Consider the following 12,973-nt stretch of genomic DNA (forward strand, 5'->3'; position numbering starts at 1 on the left):
GCTAGATCTGCGGTATAGAATCTTATCTACAGAGTGATGGCGTACCTTTAAACCATGTACCCTTCTGTTCCCTTTCAGAGGATTCCACAGATGTGGGTGAGGAGGACAGCTTCCTTGGTCAGACTTCTGCTCACACGTCTACCCCACAGACATTTAGTTACTTCTCTCAGGTATCAAGCAGTAGTGATCCTTTTGGGAATATTGGACAGTCACCGTTAACAACTGCAGCAACATCGGCTGGACAATCAGCATTCTCCAAGCCCCTAGCTGCATTCCCTTTTACAACCGGATCCCGAGATATGTCGAATGCATTTTCACCATCCATTTCGAAGGCTCAATATGGTGCTCCAGCTGCTTCACAAATGGAAATAAATACTTATCTGCCTTCTCAGCCTAGTAGTCTCCCTCCTTCACATTTTGGGAGCCCACCCCAAGGAACGCCCCAACAAGGATACAATCCATATCGCCACACAGCTGTAAGCAGCAGGGCTAATCCTTATATTGCACCACCACAGCTGCAGCAGTGCCAGACACCGGCCCATCCTACCCATCCCCCGCCCTCTGGACCCCCTGTTCAGATGTACCAGACACCTCCAGGATCTTTGCCATCGGTATGGAAACATGTTTTTATATCCTAATTATTCACTGTAATTTTTAATCTCTCTCATCTTAACCTATGTTTTTGAAAACCCTGTGCTTTTAATAATCAATATGATGACAGATTATTTTCAGAGGATATGTTTTTGTAAGCTACATGCTTTGAAGTAAACAGTCTTTTAAAGATAGCTCATTGAATGGTTCATATTTTAGTTTATATTATCTATTTATGGAAGTAGTAATTGATTTTAATGAGTTAACCATATGCCAATATTTCCAGATTTAATGTAAGATACCAGTAACAAATGTCATCTAGGGACATGTTAGAGTCGGAGCAATAATTAACAGACTGCCAGCTTCTCATTTTTTAATTATACCACTCAATCAAAACACTCAGTTAGTGGGACTAAAATTGATTACTCCAGTAATTTCTTTTATTTACATTTATGGAGTTTGGATCTAGACAGTCAAACTCTGTCTCAGGGGAGCAATGGAATAACTTTTGCATTGGGTAAATTTTATGAAATTCCTTTATACCTTTTTACCCCACTAATTATTCAACTGACTTCCAAAGGGAAGTGAACTGAATCAAAAAAAAGGGAAATGACTAAAAGGAAGAATTAAGAACCCAGCCCAGTGTGGCAGAGATAATAGTATTGCAATCAGAGTGTAACCTGACTTCTCTCTTGGGGATAGAGAATGGGTTCCATTTTACCATCTAATTTAAATCTTACCAATACACAAACTCTTGGTAATGTTGGATTTTAGCATATTGGAAAGTAACCAGATTTGTAGCATGTAATATAAGTTAGTATACTTTGTTTGCTGATGAAATTTTGTAAAGATTCCTAATTAAGAATTTTTAAAATGACAATTTTAAATATAAGAAAAGGTTGCAAAAATAAAAATAGGACAGAGAACACCCCCAATACCGTAACCCAGACTTACCTGTCATGAACATTTGTTCTATCATTTGTGAACGTGCACACTGACACGTGTTGGAGTATCCTTTCTCCCCTCCCTCCCTCCCTTCCTTTCTCACTCTGTATATGTGCAATTTTGGGGGGAAACATTTGAAGATCAGTTAAATACATTATGATTCTTTACTCCTAGATACTTCAGTGTGTACTTCCTGAGAATAAGGATATTCTTTTACATAACCACAGTACAGTTATCAACCTCAGTAAATTTGCATTGATAGAATATTCTAAAATGATTTTTAATAAAAATTTTAAAAAATAATTGTATTCTGATTTTAAAAGTATTTTCAGTGCAGAAAATTTGAAAAATGCCAAATAGCCAAATGATTAAAAATTGCCACTAGAAAACCCTGTTTTTATTTTGTTTTATGTCTTTCTTATCCTTTTTTCTAGATAAAAGCATAGTGGTTTTTTTTTTTTTCTTTTTAAATTTATTTATTTATTTATTTTTGGCTGCGTTGGGTCTTTGTTGCTGTGCGTGAGCTTTCTCTAGTTGTGCCTGAGCGGGGGCTACTCTTTGTTGTGGTGCATGCGCTTCTCATTGCGGTGGCTTCTCTTGTTTCAGAGCATGGGCTCTAGGTGCGCAGGCTTCAGTAGTTGTGGCGCACGAGCTTAGTTGCTCCACGGCATGTGGGATCTTCCCGGACCAGGGCTCGAACCTGTATCCCCTGCATTGGCAGGCAGATGCCTCACCACTGCGCCCCCAGGGAAGTCCCAACACGAGCATTATGTATGTCTTTTGTGAACAAGCAAGCAAGCATTATGTATGTTTTTTGTGAACATATTTTAGGTGTTATTAAGATTTTTTCTAAAATGTTTTTAATGGTTCTAGGGAATTCCAGCATATGAGTAAAAGATGATTTATTTAACCAGGTTTCTATTAGACATTTAGATTGTATCCACTGATTGTCTATTATAAATAACTTTTTGATATACATTCTTATGGGTAAATTTTTACAATTATATTTTTAGGATGAATTCTTAGAAATGGAATGTCTAGGTCAAGGAATATGCACATTTTGTTTTTATTTATATTTATTTATTTATTTTTGACCATGGGGCTTGTGGGATCTTAGTTCCCTGATCAAGGATTGAACCTGGGCCACAGCAGCGAAAGCGCCAAGTCCTAACCACTGGACCAACAGGGAATTCCCAAGGAATATGCATATTTTAAAGATTAAATAAATCATAAAAGACATACTGCTAGGTTGATTTCTGTAAAGGTATTAGTTTACTTTGCCATCAGTGTGAGAAAGTCTTGTTCACTTTGCAACTGATTTTGGGGTTTGTTAGATTTTTAAAAATTTTACTTGCTTTGGAGCCTGGTTATTAAATAGTTGTCTAGAGAAATATTTAGGATAATCATTACTATGTTAGTTTGGGTCTGAAACATATACAGAATTGTTCCTTTGGACAGACGTGATGGTCCTAACTTTTGTCCCCCCCAGATTCCTCCTTCAGTGCAGCCAGGGTTGTCCCCTCCAACCCAGCAGCAGGCACCTGCTAGACCTGCAGGTCCCTCTGTGCAAGCGTCATCTCCTTTTCTACTTCAAAACCAATATGAACCTGTCCAACCCCACTGGTTTTACTGCAAGGAGATAGAATACAGACAACTATGGATGCCTTTCAGTGTGTTTGACTCTTTGAATCTTGAAGAAATCTATAACTCAGGTAAGCACAGATCCTGCATCATTTGTATCTGATTTTAGGAAGAGAGGAATGAAGAGTATTTATCCATGGCCTACTTTTTATGAGTGTCAAATTCTTTAATCCTTGTAGAGCCTGCCAGCCTCTGTACCTTAAGATGATAATATTAATATAAGTTCTGAGTTATTTGAGCAAGGTATTTGAAGAAATGTTTTAGTAATTTTCTTTTTTTGCTTAAAGGTAGTTTAAATCCAAGAAACGGAGTCGTTCATATAACCCAGGTGTCAGTTTTCTTATTTCCCTTATTTGTTTGTAGCTATAGGGCATTTATAAAGCATTTTCTATGGAACTCTTGTTCCTGAAGATGCTGTGAAAAAAGTGTTCCATGGTCAGATGAGTTTTGGAAGTGCTGTAACTACATCCATCTCTTGAGATAGTGCACAAGAGTGTGTTAAGACTCTGAGAAGTCTTCACTGTAGAAATAGGTTTCTTTGTTTATCCTGATGATATTTCATCTTGGGACTTAAAAATCACCTATTCTTTAGAAGTATGCTTCATGGAGCATTGCTGCTTTGATTAAAAAAAAAACCAAAAAAACTACCAATTATTTGAATTATTTCATGATCATGCTTTTATATTTTACCCTCGTTATTTCTTCTCCACTTAAAAGAATCATCATTTTGAGCAGCACAGATTAATCTTAAACTTCTGTTTTTTAAAAAAAATGAGCTTAGTTCTTTGTCTTTAAGGATAGACGAGTCACCATATTCATTATTTATTACTTTTAAATGTACCTTGTAACTGTCAAGTTAAAATGTGGTCTTTGTGCTCCAGTCCAGCCAGACCCTGAGAGTGTGGTTCTAGGCACTGATGGAGGGCGCTACGACGTTTACCTCTATGACCGGATGAGGAAAGCCGTGTACTGGGAAGAGGAGCCAGCTGAAGTGAGACGCTGTGCTTGGTTTTACAAAGGGGACACAGACAGCAGATTTATTCCCTATACAGAGGAGTTCAGTGAAAAACTGGAGGTACGTGGGCTTTATTCCTTTATGCTTTTCTTTAAAACACATAGACTCTGTATACATTGGAGCCCCATGTAACACCACTCACAATGGAGCAGACTTTATTTAGAAGACAGCCTATCTTGATCCTGTGTGCAAAGAAGATTGCCTTTTAATTGGTGTCATCTTTTATGAGGTGCTAGTTGTGGCCTCGGTGTCTAAAGATAGAATGTTTTTCAGGGGAACATCACAGATCTAATATAATAAGGTACTTATATCAAATCTTCAAAAGAGCTTAGGCTGCTATGATTTGCTGCTGACAGCAGATGCCAAGCAGATGGATGCTTTTCAAATTAATATTCAGTAAAAGGCTTGAAATTCACCTCTGGTTTATGAAAACAAATATAAGAATAGGAACAAATATTGTGAGACTTTTTAGCCATCTTAAAATTGGTGGTTAAGGTTGTTTTACATAATTGTGTTAACTTCTTGTTATAATTCTACTTAATAATTGAGTAATTAAATATTTGAAATAAGTTAAATGAATTCATCTGCATACATGGGAAATGGAGTATGGAACATACTCCATCCAGGGAAAAAAGCCCCTGATTTATAGTGTTTGCTGATTTCCATGGTGTAAATACTCCCACCATGGCCAATAGTAAGCTAGCACCATGATGTAACTGGACACAGAGTTGGGAAGCGGTATGTGTGATCAGCTCTTGTGAGCTGGTATGAGTGAGCTCTAACGCACCATTAGAAACAAAGGTTCATGGAACAACACCTACCTCACTAGGTGTCATTCACTTACATATTTTCTATGTCATTGAAAATATTAATTTTACAATTTATTACTGGTCATGACCCACAGTTTGAAAAACACTGATTTAGAGCCGAGTCAGAACCCAGGTAAGAAGGGCAAAGACTGAAAAGAAGGCAGAAAATTAATTTTGTTCCTGGAAATACCAAATATCAGGAGGCACCAGTCTCCTAAAACATAATTTTAATCATTTGAATAAGGAATAAAATATGTAAAGGAATGCTGATATCTTTGGCGTAATTTTAGACCTAAATAAATAGACAAATGTGTACTATAATTTTTCGTACCCTTGGCAAGACCCTACTGAAGGCATAACATCCCAAGGTTGAATGTTTAGTCCTATTATTTTGAAGCTAAAGTATATATTTTCAAGTCTAAGCAGTATTTGAAAGTGTATACTATATTTGATTATAAATGGGTGACACAGGCTTCGAGGATGGAATTCATGTATTGACCATCTCAACAGCACATAGCTGTTCTTAACTTTAGGAGACCTTAGTTCCTGTTCAGCCTCTACCCAGGAAACTCAAGCCAGATCAGGGAAGAGGCAGAGGAGGTTAGGAAATGAAAAAGCCAGTAAGAAAATGAGAATCAAGTGATACATATTGCTAGTGTTGTAGATGATCCCGTCCTATCAGAGCACTAAAACAAAACAATAGAAGAGTTGGAAACAAAAAACACCTTAATTTGATAATTACACCAATGTCTGCATAGGAAACCAGGAGAACCTCTAGAAATTCCATTAGTACCAATGTAAGAGTTTAGCAAGTCTGTGGATATAAAGTCAGCATATAAAAATTAATAACATTCCTACACAATAGAAATAACCAATTAGAAACCATAATAAAAAAAGAAGACTATAACACTAACAAAACTACAGGCTAAGTAGAAAAATCGTCCAACAAAAGGTATATATGAACTTTATGGAGAATAAACTATGAAGCAGAATTGAAGGATGTAAAAGATGACCTCAAAGAAATAGACCAAAATATTACATTCATAGATGCACAGTCTCAATATAATAAAGATGTCAGTTCTTCCCAAATTATTTTATAAATTGTATGTAATCCCAATCAAAGTCACATCAGGGTTTTTTAAGTAAAATTTGCAGACTGCTCCTAAATTTTATATGGAAGATCAAAGTATCAAGAATAATCAAGACCATTTTGAAGAATGATAAGTGGAAACATACTCTACCAGACAAGATTTCTTATAAAGCTGTGTATTGAAAGGGAATAGTAAGAAATGAAAATAGATCTTAAGATGGTGAATCTTTAAACATTTTTGTTTGTGATCTTTTAAAAAATGTAAACAAATATATTAAAAATCTTTTAAAAAGTAGTGAGGAAGAGGGTCAGCTGGATAGAGGCTGATGGAGAGGAATTGTTACTGAATGACTGCCCAGGAGACAAGAAGAAACACTTCTATTTTGACATGATTGTCAAATAATCACTGTTACTCAGTTTTAAAACTATTTATTTATTTGGTTGCACCGGCTCCTTAGTTGCAGCACATGGGCTCCTTAGTTGTGGCATGCGAACTCTTAGTTACGGCATGCATGTGGGATCTAGTTCCCTGAACAGGGATCGAACCCGGGCCCCCTGCATTGGGAACTCAGAGTCTTCACCACTGCGCCACCAAGGAAGTCCCACTGTTACTCATTTAAAAAAAGACTTTGGGCAGTGGGTGTACCAGAGGTTCCCCCTTACCTGGTCTTGAATCTCTCTCCAAGAGACCCTCAGACTTTTGTCTTATAGACAACAGAATAGTGTCTCTGGAGGGAGAGTAAGAAAGTGGTGGGACAGTCAAGTCTTTGGAGTCAGAAGGTCGTGGGTGGGAGTGAACCACAGTTCTGCTTTTGCTCCTTACCTTTGTGATCACTGTGTGGTCTTGTGCAACTGTGAACTAAAAATGCCTGCTAGCATTAGAATTGTGTCCGCGCCCCCCCACCAAAAAAAAAAAAAAAAAAAGATAGGTTGAGGTCTTAACCTCTAGTACTTCAGAATGTGACTTTATTTGGAAATAGGGTTGTTGCAGATATAATTAGTTAAGATGAGATCATACTGGAGTAGGGTGGGCCCCTAATTCAATATGATTGGTGTCCTTATAAGAAGACAGTCATGTTAAGACAAACATGGAGAAGACCATGTGAAAGTAGAGGATTGGAGGGATGCATCTGTAAGCCAAGGAATACTACACATTGCTGACAGACCACCAGGAGCTAGAAAGAGGCGAGGAAGGAGTTCCCTATGAGTTTCAGAGGGAATGCGGCCCTGCTGACACCTTGATTTCAGACTTCTAGCCTCTAGAACTGTAAGGCAATAAGTTTCTGTTTTTATAAGCCACTCAGTTTGTGGTACTTTGTTATGGCAGCCCTAGGAAATTAATAGACTGTTTAAACCTTGGTTTTCACCTCTGTATAATGGGGATAATATTATTTAGGGCTGATTGAGAGCAGTTAAGTGAGGTACTGTTTTAAAATGATAATAAGTATGGTAGCCAGTTAGTACAGGAGAGCTGCTAATACTATTATTTTTATTACTATCATAGTTATAATTTTCTTCCACACTTTCTCTTAATAGATTTGTCTTACTGGATTGTATGTTGTTTCCATTGTAGGCTGAATATAAAAAAGCTGTAACCACGAATCAGTGGCACCGCAGATTAGAGTTTCCGAGTGGGGAGACAATTGTTATGCACAATCCAAAGGTAGTGATATTGTTTAAGATATTAAAGTGTTAGGTTTTTAAAAATAATTGTTTTACTGAATGTTTGATAAATGTTTATTTTTATTCTGCAGTAGGGATATATTTATAACAAGTGCATTGCTTTTAAGTTTACTACAGTTCATATCGATGATAGAAGCTAAAATGAAATTTAAATTTGTTTTATGAAGTTTCTGTTTATGGTAACACATTAGCTGAAGCTTAGTATGCATCATTGAAGTTAAGCTTGATAAATTTTTGTACTTGATCCAGGCTCAGCAGACTTTTCTGTGAAGGGCCAGAGAGTAAATATTTAAGGCTTTGTAGGCCATGTAGTCTCTGAAAGCAGCTACAGGCAGTATGTAAACCAGTGGGCCTGGCTATTTTCAATAAAATGTTATTTATAAAAACAAGTGGTGGGCCAGGTTTGACCTGCAGGCAATAGTTTGCCTACCTTGCCCTTGATGATGGCTTGTTTCAACCTTTAAAGTAAAAATAAGTTCTTCCTCTTTATTTGTATCATCTCTGGAAACCTTTCTTGTTTTTTTAAAGATATTGGGTGTGGTGTTTAGAGTCTTCCATTTACCATCCTTAATCCCTCTAAGCTCCAGGTTCCTCACTTGCAATAAATAAGATTTACCTCCCAGGGTCATATTTTTGATGAAGTGAGGTAATTTATGCAAAAGCATCTAGCATAATGCTAGTAATATGGTAGTTTCTCAGAACATAGGCTATTTATCACAGAAAAGTGTAAAAGAAAAACAAAAACAACCTATATTCTAACCACCTCTATAGTCCTTACTGATATTAAAATAGATAAAAATAAAAACATTCATATGCCATCAAAGTTTAAACAGTATAAAAGGGTATCAAATGAAAAACAAAAGCCTCTTACCTCTGCATTCCCCTAGTTTCGCCTCTTAATGGTAACCACACTTATCCTTTTGTTTTTTAATTGTTTTTTTTTAACTTTTGTTTTTTATATAAGCACACAAAATTTTACGTAACATCTTGCATGCATTCGTTTTTTTTGGGGGGGGTGGAAGGTTAATGTTAAACTATTAATTTATTTTATTTTTTTAATTGAAGTATAGTTGATTTACAATATTATATTAGTTTCAGGTGTACAGCATAGCGATTCAGTAGTTTTCTGGATTATACTCCATTAAAAGTTATTACAAAATAATAGCTATAATTCCCTGTGCTGTACAATATATCCTTGTTGCTAACCTATTTTATACGTAGTGGTTTGTGTCTCTTAATTCCATACCCCTATCTTGCCCTACCCCTTTCCCTCTCCCTACTGGAACCACTACTTTTTTTTTTTTTTTTTTTAATCTGAGTCTGTTTCTGTTTTGCTATCTATTGATACATTCGTTTTATTTTTTAGATTCCACAAATAAAGTGATACCATACAGTATTTGCCTTTCTCTGACTTATTTCACTACACACATTTTCTAGGTCCATCCACGTTGCTGCAGATTGCAGAATTTCATTCTTTTTTATGGCTGAGTAATATTCCACTGTGTGTGTGTATATATGTATGTATGTGTACCACATCATCTTTATCCGTTTGTCTGTTGATGGACACTTGGGTTGCTTCTATATCTTGGCTGCTGTAAACTGTGCTGCTATGAACATTGGGGTTTATTCCTAGGTATTTTATTCTTCTTTTTTTTTTTGGCCGTGTTGCACAGCTTGTGGGATCTTAGTTCCCCAACCAGGGATCGAACCTGGGCCCCCGGCAGTGCAAGCCCGGAATCCTAACCACTGGACCACCAGGGAATTCCCCCTAGGTATTTTATTCTTCATGATGAGATTTTAAGCAGGATTGTCTTTTTTTGCTTTCTCTTTCTGATAGTTCATTATTAGTGTATAGAAAAGCAACAGATTTCTGTATATTAATCTTGTATCCTGCAACTTTACTGAATTCATTTATCAGTTCTAATAGTTTTTTGGTGGAGACTTTAAGGTTTTCTATAGATAGTGTCATGTCATCTGCAAATAGTGACAGTTTTACTTCTTCCCTTCCAGTTGGATACCTTTTATTTCTTTTTCTCTGACTGCTGTGGCTAGGACTTCCAATACTATGTTAAATAGAGGTGGCAGGAGTGGGCATCCTTGTCTTGTTTCTGAATTTGGAGGAAATATGATCAGCTTTTCATCACTGAGTGTGCTGTTAGCTGTGGGTTTTTTCATAAATGGCCTTTACTATGTTGAGATATGTTTCCTCTGTACCAACTTTGATGAGAGTTTTTTTTTTTTTACCATGAATAGATGTTGAATTTTGTCAAATGCTTTTCTGAATCTGTTGAGATAATCATGATTTTTAATCCTTCCTTTTGTTAATGTGTGTATCACATTGATTGATTTGCAAATGTTGAACCATCCTTGCATCTTTGGAATAAATCCCACTTGATCATGGTGTATGATCCTTTTTATATATTGTTGGATTCGGTTTTAATATTTTTTTGACAGTTTTTGCATCTATATTCATTAAAGATACTGGCCTGTAATTTTCTTTTTTTTGTAGTGTGTTTGGTTTTGGTATCAGGGTAATGGTGGCCTCATAGAATGAATTTGGGAGTGTTCCCTCCTCTTCAATTTTTGGAATAGTTTGAGAAGGATAGGTATCAGCTTATCAGCTCTTCTTTATATGTTTGATAGAATTCCTGTGTGAAGCTGTCTGGTCCTGGACTTTTGTTTGCTGGGAGTTCTTTTTATTAGAAATTCAATTTCACTACTAGTGATTGGTCTGTTCAAATTGTCTGTTTCTTCTTGATTCAGTCTTGGCAGGTTGTATGGTTCTAGAAGTTTGTTTCTTCTAACATGTCCAATTTGTTGGCATATAACTGTTCATAGTATTCTCTTATGATTTTTTTTGTGTCTCTGTGGTATCGGTTGCTATTTCTCCTCTTTCATTTCTTATTTTGTTTATTTGGGTCCTCTCTCTTTTCTCCTTGGTAAGCCTGGCTAAAGGTTTATCAATATTGTTAATTTTTTAAAAAAAAAACAGCTCTTGGTTTCATTGATCTTTCCTTTTTTTTTTTTTTGGTCTTAATTTTATTTATTTGCTCTCTCATCTTTATTAGTTCCTCCCTTGTGCTGACTTTGGGCTTTGTTTGCTCTTCTTTTTCTGATTCCTTTAGATGGTAGGTTAGGTTGTTTATTTGAGATTTTTCCATATGACACTGGACTAAATTTAATACAATTGATTTAACAGAATAGTATATGTCTTCCTGAAAAGTGGTAGGTAAATCTGTTTTGGACATTGAAATTGAATTTACACATTGTTATTTAGAGGATTTTGCCTTATATGTATTTATAAAACAAGGATTCCTCTATTTCTTTTATTTCTTATTTGTAAACCTGGATGTTTGTTATATTTTTAAATCAAGGCATACTACCTCTGATTTGGTTGTATTATTTTCCAACATAAGCATTGGAAATAATGGTATTGATTTAGTTAGTTTTAATGGTTACTGAACACTAGCAGGACTGTTACAAAATTGATTTTGGAGGAACAGTACAAGTATCTGATTTATAAACTATACTATGAAGTAGTTTATTATGTATTGAGATAAATTATTTAGCTTATAGTGGGAATGAATTTGGTAGTGAGCTCTGTCATAATCCTTCTCTTGTATCTTGAAGGTTATTGTTCAGTTCCAGCCCTCATCAGTGCCAGATGAATGGGGGACCACACAAGATGGACAGACAAGGCCCAGGGTTGTAAAGCGTGGAGTTGATGATAACCTTGATGAAATTCCTGATGGTTCGTACAGTTTGTTTAGGACTAAGGTCATTTTTAGACTTCTCTATTTTAGAATGATGAAAAAAGGAAACAGTTATTAGGATTACCTGCCATAATATGCAGAAATCAGCCAGGCTGGCACAGATCTTTCCTTTTTATTACTTTTATATCTGTTTGTTCTTTAATTTAGAGTTCTGTTGAAGGTGCACAAACCATGTAATATAGATTCTAAAATATATATTGTTGTGAAGAAGCACTTTGCTTGTTGAAACTAGGCTTTTGGCAATATTTTTGGGCTTGTTTTGTCATGCCTCAACTAGTTTGTATTACTTTAGTGCAGGAGTGGTGAATTTTTTCTGCAAAGGGCCAAGTGGTAAATATTTTAGGCTTTGCAAGCCACGCAGACTCTGCTGTATCTCTGCTCAACTCTGCCATTGTAGTGTGAAAGCATTTGTATGCAAACAAATGGGCCTAGCTGTGTTGCAATAAAACTTTATTTATAAAAACAGGCAGTGAGCAGGATTTGGAAATAAATGTACTCATATTATGAATCTGTATGAAATAACCAGAGTAAAATAGTAGATTTAACTTGGAAATGTTCATGTATAGTATGTATGAATCTAACAAAGAGAAGGATTTTGGGAAAAGATTTTGAAGTTTTATATTGGCAAATTGAATCTCCATGTGGGGCTTAGTGCCCTGGGGAGTTCTGAAGAAATTACAAGGTTATGGAGCCTCTATAGGTACAAAACTGATGATCGTCATTGGCTTATAGCTTCTGGAATGAGAAGTGGCCTGCTTCCTCCACTCCTTGGTCTAGTTCACTGTTATTTGCCAAGGTGGACTTTGAGCTGCGTTCGTCTGATTTTGGCAAGTTTATGATGACAAAAGGGGTATTGAATATTGCTATTCAATTAAGAAAACCTAAACAGTCCCCAGCTTGTGTGTGTATATGTATGTATGTATGTATGTATATATGCATGGATGAATGTATGTCTTTCTTTCTTTTGCAGGGGAAATGCCTCAGGTTGACCATTTGGTGTTCATAGTGCATGGCATTGGACCTGTGTGTGACTTGCGCTTTAGAAGCATTATTGAATGTGGTAAGCGTTAGTCACTTTATTTCCTGAAATGATTGGAGAACTACTAGAACTTTTAAACCTTCATTTTTAAGATGGTTTCCAGCTGTATACTGTTGGCTGAGGGACTGTAAGAGGAGATTTAAATGATCACTGGGCAATACTACTTTGTACTTGATTTGCTCTTATGACATTTATAACTCATAAAATCCTAGATTGTGAAGAATTAGAAGGGATCTTGGAAATAATTTAGCCTTTTTGACAGCCTCTGCCTGAGCACTTCCAGCCACTAGGAACACCTGTGCGTTGAACTGATTTATGGTGAATTAGTTGTGAGAAGTTGTTTAAAGGAACTGTGAATCTGCCTGGTTTACTTAAATTTTGGAAGTT

General features: G+C 36.1%; 1 protein-coding gene across 5 annotated transcripts in view; it reads left to right on the forward strand.

Annotated features, from left to right (window-relative positions):
- Nucleotides 1-12,973, forward strand: part of SEC23IP (SEC23 interacting protein) — a 44,498-nt gene that overhangs the window by 5,301 nt on the left and 26,224 nt on the right. For all 5 annotated transcript variants that reach the window (XM_082406950.1, XM_082406947.1, XM_082406946.1 and 2 more), the window contains exons 2-7: nucleotides 79-611; nucleotides 3,026-3,248; nucleotides 4,059-4,252; nucleotides 7,665-7,754; nucleotides 11,405-11,525; nucleotides 12,518-12,607. In XM_082406950.1, the coding sequence (XP_082263076.1) occupies nucleotides 79-611; nucleotides 3,026-3,248; nucleotides 4,059-4,252; nucleotides 7,665-7,754; nucleotides 11,405-11,525; nucleotides 12,518-12,607 (1,251 nt within the window). The remainder of the gene's footprint in view (nucleotides 1-78; nucleotides 612-3,025; nucleotides 3,249-4,058; nucleotides 4,253-7,664; nucleotides 7,755-11,404; nucleotides 11,526-12,517; nucleotides 12,608-12,973) is intronic.

This window comes from Balaenoptera borealis (assembly GCF_965194805.1).
Source record: "Balaenoptera borealis genome assembly, chromosome: 10".
Lineage (NCBI taxonomy): Eukaryota > Metazoa > Chordata > Mammalia > Artiodactyla > Balaenopteridae > Balaenoptera > Balaenoptera borealis.